General features: G+C 35.3%; 1 protein-coding gene across 3 annotated transcripts in view; it reads right to left on the bottom strand.

Moving 5' to 3' along the window:
* Positions 1-18762, bottom strand: part of CSMD3 (CUB and Sushi multiple domains 3) — a 1143082-nt gene that overhangs the window by 614974 nt on the left and 509346 nt on the right. For all 3 annotated transcript variants that reach the window (XM_026495547.4, XM_026495546.4, XM_026495545.4), the window contains one exon: positions 6180-6304. In XM_026495547.4, coding sequence (XP_026351332.2) covers positions 6180-6304 — 125 coding nt within the window. The remainder of the gene's footprint in view (positions 1-6179; positions 6305-18762) is intronic.

The raw sequence follows: 18762 nt of genomic DNA on the forward strand, positions 1-18762 counted from the left end.
TTTTTTAAACTGCTACCTAAAACATAGTACAGTAAAGCACAGTAATACTCTGTTAGTAATAGTTTGTCAGATATCATCATCATCATTATTGTTATTATTATTGCCTGCTTTGTGCCAGGAACGGAGACAGACACTGGGCTGGTGAAGGTAAAGGAGAACATTGCTATGGACTGAATATTTGTGTCCCCCCAAAATAATTTATATGTTGAATCCTGACTCCCAATGTGACAATATTAGGAGGTAGAGACTTTGGGAAATGATTAGTTGGTAAGGGTGCAGCCTTCAGGAATGGAATTAGTGATCTTATAAAACAGATCCAGGAGAGATGCCTCCCCTTTCACCAGGTGAGGTTACAGTTTGAAGGCTACAGTAAGGAAGCTGCTACCAACCAGACATCACCTAGGACTTCACAGTCTCCAGAACTGTGAAATAAATGTTTGTTGTTTTAAGCCATTCAGCTTATGGTATTTTTGTTATACCTTCCTGGAGCCGACCAAGACGAACTTTTAACTAAGAATAACCTTAACATGTTCTAAAGGAAAAGCAGTAATTGTACTTAAGAACATTAAGAATTTACAACTGGAGGAAGTCCATAGTAATCACCAAAAAAGCAAACGGAAGCCCAGAAAATGTTAAGCAAGACAAGCAAGGTCATACACCAAGGAAAAGGGAGAGTGGCAACAGAAATTTCTCACTAATAACTATGGAGATCCCTCCGCCTCTACTATATAACAAAACTGAATCATTTATTTGCTAACTACTTCCATATTTTCTTAATAAATTTCTGAGGTAGGCAAGATGTGTGGAATGTATTTCTCAACAATTGTTGGAAGGGCACTATTGAAATGCAAAACTTCTAATTGTTTGGGTAGTTTTGAATTTTAAATGATATACATAAATGCATCACTATCATCTGCATCATATAACATGTAAATGACATCTTATCATTAAAATATATTCATTGTCAGAGCTCAGTAAAATGAATTTGCTTATTAAAATTATATAATAAATTTCAAACTATTATTTTTAGGAAAAAAGGACCATCAAGAAACTTGAGTGTATGATAAATATCCGTATCTAAACCATCTGTCTATCTTCTTCACCATATGTCACTCTATTAATTGCTAATATCACCCTTATTATGCATCATCTCATCTGTAACATTATTCCATGAAACTAAGAAGGCATCAATAACAGCTACAGACAAACACCTGCTATATGTGTTTCTGGCTGATAAATTTCAGCAGGTTCTGGCTTGCTCTTGGGCAAAATTTTCTAATTGCTTTTGCGTAACAGGAAGTCTTCCACCAGGCAACTTTTTCTGATTACAATCAGCACATCACTATCTTTTCAAACTGTTTGTTATAATTAACTAAGTCTCCCCATAACATTTGCTCAAAATGTTTATTTAGCAGTATCATATGCACAAAAATATAGGCATAATGGTCACTGGACTAAACAATGTGAAGAAGAGTAAAATATGAGTAGGAACCTGACACATATGTGAGAGAATTTTGAAAACTTTAAGACTCTCAAAGCCCTTAATAAATATTCGCTAATGAGGTTCATAGCTCTTAGGTTTGGCCAGAGCAATTATCACAGTTTATTTGATAGATTTTTCCTTTGTCTATGAAGAAAGGAACTGAACCTCATTATGATCCTTCCATTTAAAATCAAAGGTAATAGATGGATAAACCATATTTGTAACTGTCTTCTTCTTGGCAATATTCAAAAGAGATCTAATAAAAATTTAAGCACTATAGAAGTGTTGATTATTTTGTTCTTTCTAAGGTGGTTTTGGTTGAAGGGACAAGTCTATTGCACATAAAATGGTGAGGAATCACTACCAAGGAGAATAGAATTAAATGCTAAACTGTGTGTTAAAGATAGTAAATGTGAAGTGGGGCTAAAGAAGGGGGATAAGGATAATTGAAAATAGGAAAGAAGTTTTAGAGGACGTGAGAGGTAAGTAAGACTTTGAAAGGTGGGTGGGCAGATATGGTTAATATGTATGCTTTCATTCAGGACAAGTCACACACATACGAAAATTAGGACAGTGATTCTGTTCAGTATTGAGATGCTGAGATAAACTTCTGGTGCGAATTAAAAAACTAACTGGATGGATACAAATCATGGGTGATTTTGGAAATCAAATGAGTTAACTATTAGCGTGGCACTTCTATCCATTAAGTGTTTGTGCTTCAGCCCATATTCTTGGTGCTTTAATATAGATTACCTCATTGCATCCTCATACAAATTCTTAACTTCCTATGGAGTAGGTCCTAATGTATTGGAACTCTCCTTTACAGATAAGAAATCTGATAATTATGAGGAGAGTTTATTACTTAAGTAGAAAGTCAAAGATTTGAACTGGCATACTCTGATACCTGAGTTAACATTCTTGATTGTCTCATTTTACTGATACACAGTATGAAGCTGAGAAATAAAATGGGGTCTTTGAATATTATTGGGACATAACAAATGTGAGATTTTGATGGGATTAGTCTGCCAGCAATACGTATGATAAATTATAGTCCAAACAAAAACATATGAGTCAGGTTGTAGTATATATACTATAGAATGGTGATGGAGGAATGAAGGTTTTGGGATGCTTCCAAAAAAACTTAAGGGACGAGTTACGTAACACAACCCTTCCTAACTTACCTCACTTTATATTCTTTCTTATATGTACCTAACCAAACTGGAATGCCCATCCTCCCCCACCTTGTTCCCCAGATATGCCAATTCACTTTGTGATATCACTCGTGACATATCCTCTGTATCTGGAATACTTTCCAACTTCCTATGTTGAAATCCAAAACAATTCCTAAGTTCTGCTCCTCTGTCTCAAGGTCTGACCATCTCCAAACATGGAAATAATTTTCCTCATCTGAATTTTGCAGAGAATTGTACCTCTCTTGTAAACAAAATAGTCTACTATATATTACCTAGTTTTGAGTTTATGCCTTATAAATAACACAAAATAACTAAAACCATTACATGCTGTGTATCCCACATAGTATTAATTTGGCATCCCTACTGATGTTCATTAATGTTTGTGGAATCCAAAATAAGTAATTATATTAATAACTGCATAACAAATAATTGAATAATTAATTGAATGATGGAATTAAAAGGTGACGCCCGATTTTTATCAGTTTCCAGTACTTTTGTCTTTCTTTCGTCTTCTTTTCTAATCCTCTCTTAGTCACCCCTTATATTACTCTCATGAGTGGATCATGCCCTTGTGCCTTGACAGATAAAAACCGGTTATTTGGGCCATCCAAATAAATATTGATTGAAAATTAGTCAAAAATTTTGTTAATCTATAAATATTAACTCTCTTATATACTTCCTGCTCAATAAATTATCAATCTCCAACAAATGATGTTTCTTCTAACATCACGAATATGTAAAATAAACATTCTACATATTATTCAAGTGTATAAGTTTGCTTATTTGCATAAACTCCAGCTTTTGGATATCTACTGCATTTCCAACAAAAGAATAATTGTATCCATAACTGTAAACTGGCAAATATCTCATATGCATATCCCATTTAGGGAATAAAAATTATTGTCTGGGTATGTGTAAAATCCATTAATATTTATTTCTAAATTGCTCTTTTTCTTTTAATTCATAATTTGTTATTTGTGTGAACTTTCAGTCCCTTTAAAATCACCATCTGATTGCTCAACCATGCAATACATAGACAGCAGCTATATTAATAACCTCTCAAAGGTGCAGTGCACTGATACTGCTATTTATGCTGCTGTCTGGGAAAAAGCATATTTATTCTGTCCAAGCACCCATGAGACATGAAAACTATTCTTTGTTCAGACTCACTGTGGATAGTCATTTTAAAACTTCAATTACTATTTCAGCATGTTCCTTCCATTACTGTTTCCAGCACCACAGCCAGTAATTTCTAATAGCCAAATGTACTTTATAAACTGTACACACATATGCCTGCATGCAAGGAACGTAAAGCTATGTATAAATGATTAGTGTCTGCAAAAAAGATGTAAAATTTAGATGAAATAATATCAATATATGAATCTTGAACATGCACATTTTATGACTCCCAGATAATATATGTATGTTGATATATATCATCATGTATCTTGGAATCAAAGAAAAATAATCACACATTAATTTTTAACAAATATATCTTGAGACTGAAGCCAGTACAGAGCTGCTCTTTATACTATAGGGTTTGTAAAACATAACAAAATAATGTAACATTATTTCTGCCTTTGAACAATTTACAATCGTAATAAATATGATGTATTTTTTTATTGAAATGAGAGTCTTGAAAGAAAAAAGATGGTTTATAGTCTCAATCTTACTTCATGTAGACCTTAAATTCCATGATCTGGCAATAACTTTTCTTCTTTTGTGAGGTTTTGTTTCTGCATTAACATTAATCTTTTTTTTTTCTTGAATCTGCTATTTTTTCCATTCTTTTTTTGCCATCGAAAAACACATACATCTAATTTATGAAAAATTGAAGCAGGATACTTGGATCACACCATTTGAAACCATAATTTTCACTATATTGTCCTTTACAAATATAATTTGTCTTGAGTGGAGGACACCATAAAAAAATCAACTTTATACAATCAATCTACTGTTCTATTCATTGCCGGAACACTGATGAAAGTTACTTCCACAATACCTATCATTCAGTGTCTACTTTATAAAAAACAAAAACAAAAACAAAAAAACAATGCAAGGCATTTCAGACCCCAAAGCCAGAAAAAAGTTTGTTTTTTCTGTGTCATTGTTATACTTGTATTTCACAGACAACGGTTTTTGTGTAAACTGCTCCGTTTGCTCGGCAGCTGTCCTATTTAAGTCTAGCATTCTTAAAAGTTGTCTACTAACTTGTATATAAACTTGTTTAGAAATATGAAACTATTTTGCCTTGTTTTATTATCCCCATTTCACTATTTTTTTTTTAACGTTATTGCACTATATGTCATTTTCAAAGCCTTTGAAAATGATATAGGTAATGAGTACACATCTACTTGTAACGGCAAAGTTTTACTTGAACCTGAGAAACATCTAGATTCTCTCTTCCTATCTGGGTTGCCATTGCCAAGTGAGTGGAAGATACCTGCTGCTTCCATTTTATCATTTTCTGTTCTCTCATTAATGTTTTGAAATCTGGCTTTTCTCCCCATTCTATGAAGTCTTAAGGACTTTGCTATTTTCCAAGTATTTGAGCTTGGGAAAGTGACTATTTCTCTTTATGTCTTACATTTTCATTTCTAAAATAGAGATAATAATGTCTCAATCAGTTTGTTTTCAGGATTAAATAAGACAGTGTATGCAGTGGTTAACACTATCACTGCCACAGAGGAAGTGTCTAAAACTGTTACCAATGATGACAATGTCACTGACAATGTCAGAGTAACTGAATAATCTTCCATAGAACTGCATTTTTCAGTTTTTTCATAATTATAAAAGACTAAGATTTTTCTAATCTCATGGACTCATCTTTGAGCATCATCTTTGGTTCTTTCTTGTCACTTTCTTTTTCCATATTCAGACAGTTGTCAAATACTTTCTCTTTGTTCCTTTATAGTAGCTCTCAAATCTGCCCCTTCTCTATTCCCCTGCTAACACCCTTATTACACCTAAGGGGAATCTATAGAGTGTGTTGACTCACTCAAAATATTCCCTGAGGGTGAAGAAGGGCTAATGAAATTTTGAGTACTAAGACACTGAAATATGCCAATGCCATTATTAAAAACAATAACAACAAAGAAGCAATTAAGAATGCCAGTAAGCCAAAATGAGGCATTTTCAAACATAGCTTAATAAAGTTTAGAAAACAGGGGCTTTATTTAAATTATGTGGAAATGTTTAATTTGTAGAAAGATGGTAAGAATAAATCTTATCTGCAATTACTGATATTATGGGAAGCCAGAGAGTCACCAGTACCTTGTATTGCATATTTATATAATTATTACATTGGGAAGTCTTTGGGACCCTAACACAGCAGTTCACATATCAGAGATTTTCAACAAATATTGCTAAGTACCTGGGTTAAGTATTCCCTTAAAGACTGCATTATAGCTCAAAGATTTAACTGAAATGTATGCTCAATGGAACGAAGTTCACATTATTAAATTGTTGTTGAGAGCATTTTCATTTTAAAGGTTTTTCTTTACCTTTACATACAGGCCTATGATCACTCCAAGCAGCAAAGACTTCAGCTATCCGTTGACAGGTGATGCTCTTAGCACCTTGTAGGACATAATCTTCATCACAAGAGAACTGCACAGTTGATCCAAGGCTAAAAATCAAACAGAGGATTAAAAAAAACAGGATTAGAAAAATACAACATAACAAACAGTCTCCACTTCTACTGGTAATATCCAATAGCTCAAAAAGCTCCATAGTGGCAAAAATTATCTTTCTACTGGGAAAACAAAATATGAAAATATAACTTATACAAATATGTAATAAAAGTCATAAACATAGGAATCTATTGTCAGTCAGTAACAGTGCAGATGTTGGTAGGCACTACAGAAAGCTGTCACCAAATTTAATTATCTTGTTATTAGTTGTAGAAGCCAAGGTTAAGTAACTGACTAAATCTCCAATCCTAAGAAGGTGGTAAACATGAAGCAAAAAGTGGTCTTCCCGATTTGAGCCTCAGCACTTATATTCACTGCAGTACTTTTCCAGCATATTTTTATGTGCATTTATTGGATCAGTATTTGCACATCAATCGATCAATAAATATTTAGGGCTGCAAAATTATGTTGATTGTCTTTCATATAAAATTCACTAATCATTTATTACTTAACCTACTGCAATTTTGCTTCCTTTTGTGCTGAAAGTAAAGTTACTAAAATTATCATTTTTTTTTTTTTAAGATTTTATTGATTTGACAGAGAGCACAAGCAGGAGGAATGGGAGAGGGAAAAGCAGGCTCCCCACTGAGCAGGGAGCTCGATGCGGGGCTCGATCCCAGGACCCTGGGATCATGACCTAAGCTGAAGGCAAATGCTTAACTGACTGAGCCACCAAGGCACCCCTAAAATGACCATTTTTTAGAACATTAATTTCTAAGGGTAATGATGTTTGCCGAAATTAATAAAATAAAACCTGACCATGCATTTTCTTTCTTAAAAACCCTGAACAGCAACTCACAAGAAAAAATAATTTTTTTCCTTTATATAGCATATTTCCTTTAAATAGCATATTTCCTTTAATAGCGTATTCCTTTATACAGCAATTTCATTTATACAGCATAAAAAGCATTCCAGCAATAAGTCTGGCCAACTTCATCTCATCCCTAACCCAGTGCCACATGTGAACACTACCTCTAGCACCTGACAGTTTCTGCACATGCCATGCTGCTTTCTGTCTGCACTGTTCCCCTGACCCCTCTGCCTGAGGGCAGTACCTATATCCTCTCACCCAGCTTTTGTCTAAAAAACTCCCGTGCAGCAACCTGAGCTTGTCAGGCAGACAGATTACATGATCACATTTGTACTGTAAGAAGGTACACCTGGAACAGTATAGAGTACAGTTTAACCTGAAGATTTATTAAGTAATAGGGGTGGGTAAGAAAATAATTCAAATAGTGTAGGCTAATGATCAATAAACTATGTCCCACAGGCCAGACTGGGTCCATGGCCTGTTTTTGTACAGCCCAACATGTAAAAAAAGGTGTTATACTTTCAACCATTTGAAAAATAAAACAAACACCAAAAAATTTCATGAAATGTAAAAATTGTTCCCAATTCAGATTTCAATGTGCATAAATAAAGTTTTATTAGAACACAGGTATACTTTCATTTACATATTATCGGCTGTTTTCATACCACAATGCCAGAGTTGAGTAGTTGAAATGGAGACTTTTTGGCTAAAAACTATGAAATATTTACTATCTAACCCTTTATAGAAAAAGCTGACCAACCTCTTTTCTAGGCTAAAGATGACAAAAATTCTGAACAAGGCATGACAAAGAACAGAAAGGCTTAGTGTAGGAGAAAGTCTGTAGGTATTAGAATCTACTTTCCTCTGGAGGCATTTTTTTTTTCACTCACTATTTCCTTGTAAAAAGGTAGGAATGTGAACTGGCACAGTCCCTGTGGAAAACAGTATGGAGATTACTCAAGAAATTAAAAATAGAACTGCCCTATGACCCAGTAATTCCACTGAGTATTTCACCAAAGAAAACAAAAACACTCTTTCAAAAAGATATATGCAACATAATTTACAATAGCTAAGATATGGAAGCAACCTGAATGCCCATCTGTAAACAAATAGATAAGGAAGATGTGGTATATATATATATATATACATACATACATACAATGGAATATTACACAGCCATAAAAAGATGCACTCTGCCATTTGCAACAACATGGATGGACCTAGAGGGTATTACACTAAGTGAAAAACAAACAACCCAATGAGACCTATAAATACAAAGAACTGATGGATGACAGAGAGCAGGTGAGTGAGAGGATGGGCAAAATGAGTGAAAGGGAGAGGAGGAGGGAAGATGGCAGAAGAGTGGGGGACCCTCATTTCATCTGGCCCCTTGAATTCAACTATATATCTATCAAATCATTCTGAACACCTGTGAATTCAACTTGAGATCTAACAAAAGAATTTCTGCAGTTCTACAAATGGAAAATTGACCATTTTTTGCAAGGTAGGAGGTGCGGAGAAATGAATTTGAGGGGATATATGGGAAAATAAACTGCAGGGGAGGGAGCCTTCACAAACTGGCTAGTGGAAACTGATACAGCAGTGGAGTGCAAAATCGGAACTTTTAGAAGTTTGCTCCTGTGAGGGATATCCCTGCCTGAAAGGTGCTCAGGTGGCAAAGAAGGGCAGAATCCTAGGTGGGACAGTGTGGTCTCAGGATCCCTGGGGTCACAGAAAGAACGGGGATGCCTGAATGTGTAAGAGTTTCCAGGCATTGGAGCACGGACGCCAGCTACAATCAGTGAGGCCAAGAGTGGGTGTTGCCATTACCATGAACAATGGCTCTATCTGGGGACCACTCTCCAAGCAGGGGCCCAACAAGCAGCAAAACCCCTGCATGACCCTCCTCCTTCCCCGGGGAGGAGTGGTGCAGTTGTGCCCACGATTGGACAACTGCTCCCGGAGCAGGTGTCCAGAAAGCAGCAGGCTGCAGTGAGACCTCCTCCCTCCCCTCGGAGGACTGGTGCGGGTGTGCACTGCAGGAGTCTGCAGAGTTCTGCCACATAAAAGTGCTTGACTGCTTTTCCCTGACAGTGCACTGAAGAGTGGGGGCCAAGATCATTCAGCTCTGGGGCTGGAGATCTGGGAGTGGCCATTTCTGGGTTTTATTTTCATCATCTAAAGTCGTGTGAAAAGCCTCAGGGAACAAAAGCCACACAGAGCAACCTGAAGCAGCTTATACGGAGTCTGACCTCTTGGCAAGGGGTGGAGCAACTCCACCCAGGCAAAGACACCTGAGAATCAATGCAACAGGCCCCTCCCCCAGAAGACCAGCAGGAACATCAGTCACATACCAACCTTATGGATCACTCAGAACTGAAAAACTTCTGCAATGGGGGAAAGAGTATATAGAATTCAAGGGTTTGTTTTTTTTTTTTAATGAGTCTTTCAGTTTAAAATCTTTTTCTTGTTCCTTTTTTTCTTTTCAACTAGTTTCTCATTTTATCAAATCTCTATTTTTAAGTCTTTTTCTTTTATTCTCATTTTTACATTTACATTTTATAGATATAGTCTTCATTTATGGCTTTCACTGTGTTCAAATACACAGACCAAAATACACCCAGGACCAAGTGGATCACTCTGTTTTGTCCACCTGTGAGATTATATTCTCTCTTTTTTCCTTTTTTTTTTTTTCCTTTTCTTTTTTGGTTTCTGACCTATTTGAATTTTTCCAGTGTATATTTTGTTTGGGTCATGGTTGATATTTTTGATTTTGTTCTCTTATTCACCTATACTTCTCTGGACAAAATGACTAGAAGGTAAAATTCATGGCAAAAGAAAGAACCAGAGGTAATACTCTCTGCATAGATCTAACTGATATGGATATAAAGTAAGATACCAGAAATTGAATTCAGAATAATGATTACAAAGTTACTAGGTGGGCTTGGAAAAATCCATAAAAGACACTAGAGAATCTCTTAGTGCAGAAATAAAATCTAATCAGGCCAAAATTAAAAATGCTGTAAATGAGATGTAGTCTTAAATGGATGCTCTAATAGCTAGGGTAAATGAGGCAGAAGAGAGAGTCAGTGACATAGAAGACAAAATGATGGAAAGGAAAGAACCTGAGCAAAAGAGAGAAAAACAACTAATGGACCATGAAGGGAAACTTCGAGAAATCAGCAACACCATAAAGCGAAACAATATTAGAATTACTGGGATCCCAGAGGAAGAAGAGAGAGAGAGAGAGACATAGGGTATATTTGAGCAAATCATAGCTGAGAACTTCTCTAATCTGAGGATGGAAACAGGCAGTCAAGTCCAGGAGGTACAGAGAACCCCTCTCAAAATCAATAAAAATAGATCAACATCCTGACACATAATAGTGAAGCTTGCAAATTTCAGATATAAAGAGAAAATCCTGAAAGCAGCTACTTAGGTCCTTAACATACAAGGGTAAGAACATTAGACTGGCAGCAGACATATCCAAACAGACCCGTCAGGCCAGAAAGGGCTGGCATGATATATTCGGGGTACTAAATGAGAAAAACATGCAGCTTACCAGCAAGGCTGTCATTCAGAACGGAAGGAGAGATAAAGAGCTTGCAGGAAAAACAAAAACTAAAAGAATTTGTGCTCACTTAACCAGCCATGCAAGAAATATTAAAGGGGATCCTGTAAGTGAAGGGAGAGCCAAAAAGTAACACAGACCAGAAAGAAACAGAGAAAACATATGGAAACAAGGACGTTACAGTAATGCAAAGGCACTAAATACATATTTTTCAATAGTTACTCTGAATGTAAATGGGCTAAATGCTCTAATCAAAAAACACAGGGTATCAGATTGGATAAAAAAATCAAGACTCAGCAATATGCTGTCTACAAGAGACTCATTTTAGATCCAAAGACACCTCCAGATTGAAAGTGAGAGGGTGGAAAACTATTTATTATGTTAATGAACATCAAAAGAAAGCTGGGGTGGCAATCCTTATATCAGACAAATTAGATTTTAAACCAAAAACTGAAGTAAGGAATGAAGAGGGACACTATATCATACTTAAACCGTCTACTGAACAAGAATATCTAACAATTATAAATGTTTATGCTATTAAATTGGGAGAAGCCAATTATATAAACCAATTAATAACAAATTAAAGAAACACATTGATAATAATACAATAATAGTAGGGGACTTTAAAACCCCATTCATAGCAATGGACAGATCATCAAAGCAGAAGATCAATAAGGAAACAAGGGCTTTGAATGACAAACTGGACCAGATGGACCTCAAAGGTGATACAGAACATTCCATCCTAAAGCAACAGAATACATTCTTCCCAAGTGCACATGGAACATTCTCCAGAATTGGTCACATATTGGTTCACAAATCAGGTCTCAACCCATACCAAAAGACTGGGATCATACTCTGCATATTTTCAGAACACAATGCTTTGAAACTGGAACTCAATCACAAGAGAAAATTTGGAAAGAACTCAAATACATGGAGGCTAAAGAACATCCTATTAAAGAACATATGGGTCAACCAGGAAATTAAAGAAGAATTTTAAAAATTCATGGCAACAAATGAAAATGAAAATACAGCAGCAAAGGGATGCAGCAAAGGCAGTCCTAAGAGGGAAGTATATAGCAATACAAGCATTCTCAAGAAACAAGAAAGGTCTCAAAAATACAACCTAACCTTTCACCTACAGGAGCTAGAGAACGAACAGCAAATAAAGCCTAAACCAGGCAGGAGAAGAGAATTAATAAAGATTAGAGCAGAAATCAATGAAATAGAAACTGAAAGAACACTAGAGCAGATCAACAAAACTAGGAGCTGGTTCTCTGAAAGAATTAATAAGATTGATAAACTCCTAGCCAGACTTATCAAAAAGAAAAGAGAAAGGACCCAAATAAATAAAATCATGAATGAAAGAAGAGAGATCACAACCAACAACAAAGAAATACAAACAATTATAAGAACATATTATGAGCAACTATATGCCAACAAATTAGGCAATCTGGAAGAAACAGATCCATTCCTAGAGATGTATAAACTATCAAAAGTCAAACAGGAAGAAGTAGGAAACCTGAACAGATCCATAACCAGTAAGGAAATTGAAGCAGTAATCAAAAATCTCCCAACAAACAAGAGTCCACGGCTGGAGGGCTTTACAAGGGAATTCTACTAAACATGTAAAGAATTAATATCTATTCTTCTGAAGCTGTTTCAAAAAATAGAAAATGGAAGGAAAACTTCCAAACTCTTTCTATGAATCCAGCATTACCTTGATCCCCAAACCAGACAAAGACCCCACCAAAAAGAATTATAGACCAATATCCCTGATGAAATATATGTAAAAATTCTCACCAAAATACTAGTCAATAGTATCCAACAGTACATTAAAAGGATTACTCACCCCAACCAACTGGGATTTATTCCTGGGCTGCAAGGATGGTTCAACATCCGCAAATCAATCAATGTGTTACACTGCATTAATAAATGAAAGGACAAAAACCATATGATCCTCTCAACAGATGCAGAAAAAGCATTTGACAAAGTACAGCATCCTTTCTTGATCAAAACTCTTCACAGTGTAGGTATAGAGGGAACATACCTCAAGATCATAAAAGCCATATATGAAAAGCCCACAGCGAATGTCATTCTCAAAGGGGAAAAACTGAGAGCTTTTCCTGTAAGGTCAGGAACATGACGGGGATGTCCACTATCACCACTGTTGTTCAATATAGTACTAGAAGTCCTGCCTCAGCAATCAAACAACAAAAAGAAATAAAAAGCATGCGAATCATCAAAGAGGAGGTCAAAATCTCACTCTTCGCAGATGACATGATACTGTACGGAAAACCCAAAAGACTCTACCCCAAAATTGCTAGAACTCATACAGGAATTCAGCAATGTGGTAGGTTATAAAATCAATGGAATTGATGGCATCAATCAATGGAAATCAGTGGCATTTCTATACACTAATAATGAGATGGAAGAAAGAGAAATAAAGGAATTGATCTCATTTACAATTGCACCAAAAATCACAAGATACCTAGGAATAAACTTAACCAAAGAGATAAAGGACCTGTACTCTAAAAACTACAGAACACTTAGGAAAGAAATTGAAGAAGACACAAAGAAATGGAAAACATTCCATGTTCATGGATTGAAGAATAAATATTGTTAAATGTCTGTGCTAACCAGAGCAATCTACACATTCAATGTAATCCCTATCAAAATACCATCGACATTTTTCACAGAGCTGGAAAAAATAATCCTAAAATTTGTATGGAACCAGAAAAGACCCTGAATAGCCAAAGGAAAGTTGAAAAAGAAAACTAAAGCTGGTGGCATCACAATGTTGGACTTCAAGCTGTATTACGAAGCTGTAATCATCAAGACAGTATAGCACTGGCACAAAAACAGACACACAGATCAGTGGAACAGACTAGACAACCCAGAAATGGACCCTCAACTCTATGGTCAACTAATCTTCAACAAAGCAAGAAAGAATATCCAATGGAAAAAGGACAGTCTCTTTAATAAATGGTGTTGGGAAAATTGGACAGCCACATGTAGAAAAATGAAACTGGATCATTTTCTTACACCAGACTCAAAGATAAACTCAAAATGGATGAAAGACCCAAATGTGAGATAGAATCCATCAAAATCCTAGAGGAGAACACAAGTAGCAACCTCTAAGATCTTGGCTGCAGCAACTTAATGCTAGACGTCTCACCAAAGGAAAGGGAAACAAAAGCAAAAATGGACTATTGGGACCTCATCAAGATAAAAACTTCTTCGCAGCAAAGGAAACAGTCAACAAAACTAAAAGGCAACGTACAGAATGGGAGAAGATACTTGCAAACGACATATCAGATAAAGAGCTAGTATCCAAGATCTATAAAGAACTTACAAACTCAGCACCCAAAATACAATCTAGTCAAGAAATGAGCAGAAGACATGAACAGATGTTTCTCCAAAGAAGACATAAAAATAGCCAACAGACACAGGAAAAAAATGTTCCACATCACTTGGCAACAGGGAAATACAAATCGAAACCACAATGAGATACCACCTCACACTAGTCATAATGGCTAAAACTGACAAGTCAGGAAAAAATAAAGTTGGCAAGGATGTGGAGAAAGGGGAGTCCTCTTACACTACTGATGGGAATGCAAGCTGGTACAGGCAATCTGGAAAACAGTATGCAGCTTCCTCTATGTCAAATCTTCTAATGCTTCCCCAATTCGCTGAGAGTAAAGGCAGTGTCCTAACAATGGCCTATGTGATCTGCCTGCGCTAATTTTCAGAACTCATTTCCCACCACTTTCTTCCTCAATCTCTATCATTTGGCTACACTGGCTTCCTTGCTCAGGCTTGAAAATATTAAACATGTGCTTGCCTCAGGGTTTTTACATTTATTCTTATGTTAGTCTGGAAAACGTTTCCTCTGGGAGTCCACGGCTGCCACATTCTCACTTCTGTTTTTTCTTTACATGTAAAATTATCCATAAGGCCCTCTTTGGCTATTATCTATAAACAACTCCTCCTAACCCATAAGTTTCTTCCATGTTATTTCCTATACACTATCTGGTACATTCTGTGTTTGTCTACCCATTGCATCTTTCATTCTACTAAAAAAAAAAAAACTCCAGACACTTACCTATTTTGTTTTCCAACCTGTCAAACATATCCTACTATATAGCATTTTATTAAGTATATATATATATTTTGAGAAAGACTGAAAATCTTTACTATATATGTATAATAAAGATAAATATGTATCTTTGATAAAGCAGAAAGATGATCTAAAATGCTTTACTCCAGAGATACCATATCCCTATAATTGTACAAATTATTCTCAGGTAAGATACTTTCTGAAGGTTATTTAAATTGCTTATAACCCACATGCACTCACCTCCTACCATGTGACCCATTTGCTATGTTCCAGAAACAGTGAGGAAAATAACATGATTAGAACAAAGGAAATGAAGGAGACCAGGGCATGAAATTAAGTTAAGGAAGTGATTAGAGATTAGGGGTAGATCATTTATGAATTTGTAGGCAAAGTAAGGATTTTTATCTTTGAGAGAACTGGACAGTTATTATAGGATTGTGAGGTGAAGGAATGACATTATCTTACTTTATGTTTTAAAGTAATCATATTGGCTGCTAGGTGAAGAATGAACTTTAAAGGAGCAAAGTCGGAAGCAAGGAGTTTGGTTAACAAACTATAGCATCTCCCTGCTCTTACGGAGATGATATGATGGTGACTTGTACTAGAGAGATTAGTGGTTGGAAACCAGTGATAAGTTAAAAAAGGAGGGGGGGCTTAGTATAGGGCCTGGTTCACAGAAGTAATTTTAATTTCTATTTTCTCACTTAATGATTAATAATTCTGTCAAGGTCACTGTATTTTTCACTGTATTTGCATTTGATTATAATATTCTACTTTAACCAGAGTCTCCTCGCTAAAAGACAGAAACTTCGTCTTGTTTACATAGGAAGTGTTTGAGCTTGTTTCTTTTGATTATAGCAAACTAATACACAGCTTGGAGACAGGCACTTTGTAATAATAAACATGTAAGCGCTCTGCTACTATACCAAAGATGGCCAGTGATGGTCCCTGAAGTTTCTACCCACTCCCTTATGCACTCGAAGATTAACAATACCAGTAAATACAATGGGGGAAGTAGTTTAGAGCTGTGGTCAATAGTTTAAGCTAAATAGTCTCAAAGAAATTTCAAATCCTAACTCTTCTTTCCCAGTCTTACGGCTTTGAGAAGGTAAAAATGTCTGAAATCCTGAGCTTTCTCATTTGTTGTGATCATGTAATGAAATATCATTTATAAAGTACATAGTAACTAACACATATTGAGCACTCAATTATTCCCCTCAATTATGGAAATAACTGTGAAAGCTGTTAATTTCTTCCCCACTATCGAAGGAAAGAGTCTAGGCATCCACAAATACCTCCATCTAGGATTACAGCTACACTCTAACAGACTCTAAAAGAAAAATAATAAAAGTATAAAACAACACAGAAAGGGCAGAAATCAATGGAATAGGAGGTCATTTCTGAAGAATCCAGGCTGAATAATATCTAGAAAATGGATATCTTGAACAAATGCACTGTGTTTTCATTTTATGAACTACTTTAATACTTGAGTCGAACTTAGAAAAAAAAAAAAACTTACAGCTAAGTTCCATTAAAAATATGTACTTCTATGTTGGTAGGATACTCAATCTGATAGAACATTCCAAAATAAATGATTGAACACATTTTTAATTTCAAAGTATGGAATCATTAGGCATATGATATGCAATGACATAGCTTGAAAAACAAGTGTTGATCTTCACTATGATTATATTGGTGGGGGAGGGGCAGAGGGAGAGGGGAGGGGCAGAGGAATAGGGAAGAGCACACTCCTCACTGAGTAGGGAACCTGGGGGACTCAATCCACGGACCTTGGGATCATTACCTGAGCTGAAGGCAAAACTCAACCGACTGAGCTACCCAGGTGCCCTGCACTATCATCTTTTTAAAATTATACTTACTATTGCAAAAACACAATATAATATCAAAGTTGTCAGTGAAAAAAGATGTGAATTTTTCAAAATATCTAATATTTCCTATCCTAACACAAGAGAACTAATATTTTATTTATACAAATAAATTTATACAATTTATTTGTATAAAAAAATATTAACAAACACAAAAAGGTAGAAGGACCAATGATGGTGACTGGGTCAGAAAAGAGAATTTAAAAAATAAGGGGACAAAGAAATCTTGAGAGCATTGTATTAAGGGTTAATATGCATTTAGTTTTTTTTTTTTTTGTTACTATTTTTTTTAACGTAAAGGTTGAGACAATTTCCTGACAGATGGAGAAATTCCTCACTAAAGCAGAAGTATATTTTATAAAATTATCACTGTACAAGTAGAAACTATCCAGGCATGAAGGCTGACAAAAATTAAAGCATCTGCAAACCATTTCTGAAGGAAAAAAAATCAAAATACTAAACATGCAGAAAATAACTATCATCAAAATGACCTCAATAAAATGTTTAATATCTTGAGAATCAAATGATTCCCTAAACGTATTTAAATTAATAATTTCAAAAGTGATTAATTGTGTATTAGAAAATCTGAGGTTATTTTTACCAAAATGAGATTTGGAGTAGGAAATTTTACAGTACGATTTTTTCTCTTTTAAAATCACACAAGTCATTTATGATTATCACAGAATATTCTGAGAATAAATATTAGGGGGAAAAGTGAAAATTATACTATTAACTACACTGTTAACATGTTTTTAATCTAATTCCAAAATGCTTGTGTTTTTTTTTTTTTTCACATTCTATTGTCTTTCCTTACTCTAAAAACAGAGCAATTTTATCACCTTCTGTAAGGGCTATTTCTCCACCTGGTTTTGGATTCAGTACTTTTTCTCCTTTGTACCACTGGTTACTCTTTCTCTCTTCAATATTCAATCTGTCATCTTAAGCTGGAAGCAAAAGTGATGGCATTAACCCACTCATTATAAAGTTGTAGAAATTATATATATGTCCATACAATTTATTCTAAGGTCATGGTAAATTACCTTATTTTCAAAATACATGATTTCTGATTCTGAAATATATTGATAAGGCTTTTTTTCCCCCCAAAAGATTTTTAACTCGAATCACAACTTTCCATCAAAAGAGAAAAGAAAACCATGGTCTTTTTATGTGTATTGCTCATTTATTTCATCATCCTTACAAAATTAATGCCATTCCTTTCCAAAGATAGCATCAGCAGAACCAAGTCTATGCCAAATGCCAGGTAAATTCAATTTAGCATTCATACACTTTTATATTTTAGTCTCCTGTTCTACTACCTTCTTTGCACTATGTGTTAAGATCAGTCTGGATACTGTCCCTGGGTACCTTGGCTTATGCAATGGTGCAATGTTAAAAGTCACTCACTACCTCAGTCAATATTGAAACCAAATACTACCCTCTCAATCTCCCCAAACTTGGACTTCTGTGTACATGTAAAGCAAACCTAGAAGGTGATGCTGCTACCTTCCCCACCTTCCAATACTTCATTTCACTTCAGCCTAAATTCTATCACTAGGAGTAAATCCTTCTTATGGTTTTATTTCATATATGCATATACTTATATGAAACAACACAACAGCAATTCTAAAAGGACAATATCCTGGAAAAAGGAACAGTCTCAAAGGAATAGTTTGTTCAGAAAGAAACACAAGACCACTAGAGGAGCACGTTAATGTGGATTTTCACATAAGAACATAACAGCTCTTCAAAAAACAAAACAAACAAACAAAAAACAGCTCTTCATTAGTTAAATAGCTACCTAAGCTAAAAGAAAAGCCATTAAAATGAGTTAGAATTCTACACCTTCAGAGAAAAGGACAATGATTATTATCATGGAGCCCTTGTCTTTAACTTCTAAAATTAACTGTGATCATCTCCTCAGAACTCTTCAAAATTCCCTCCTCAAAAGTCCTTGCTATTGTACCTAATAAGATTTCAAAGTTTTAAAATTCAGTACAATTATGAAAAAA

Source organism: Ursus arctos, unplaced genomic scaffold, assembly GCF_023065955.2.
Source record: "Ursus arctos isolate Adak ecotype North America unplaced genomic scaffold, UrsArc2.0 scaffold_6, whole genome shotgun sequence".
NCBI classification, from domain to species: Eukaryota; Metazoa; Chordata; class Mammalia; order Carnivora; family Ursidae; genus Ursus; species Ursus arctos.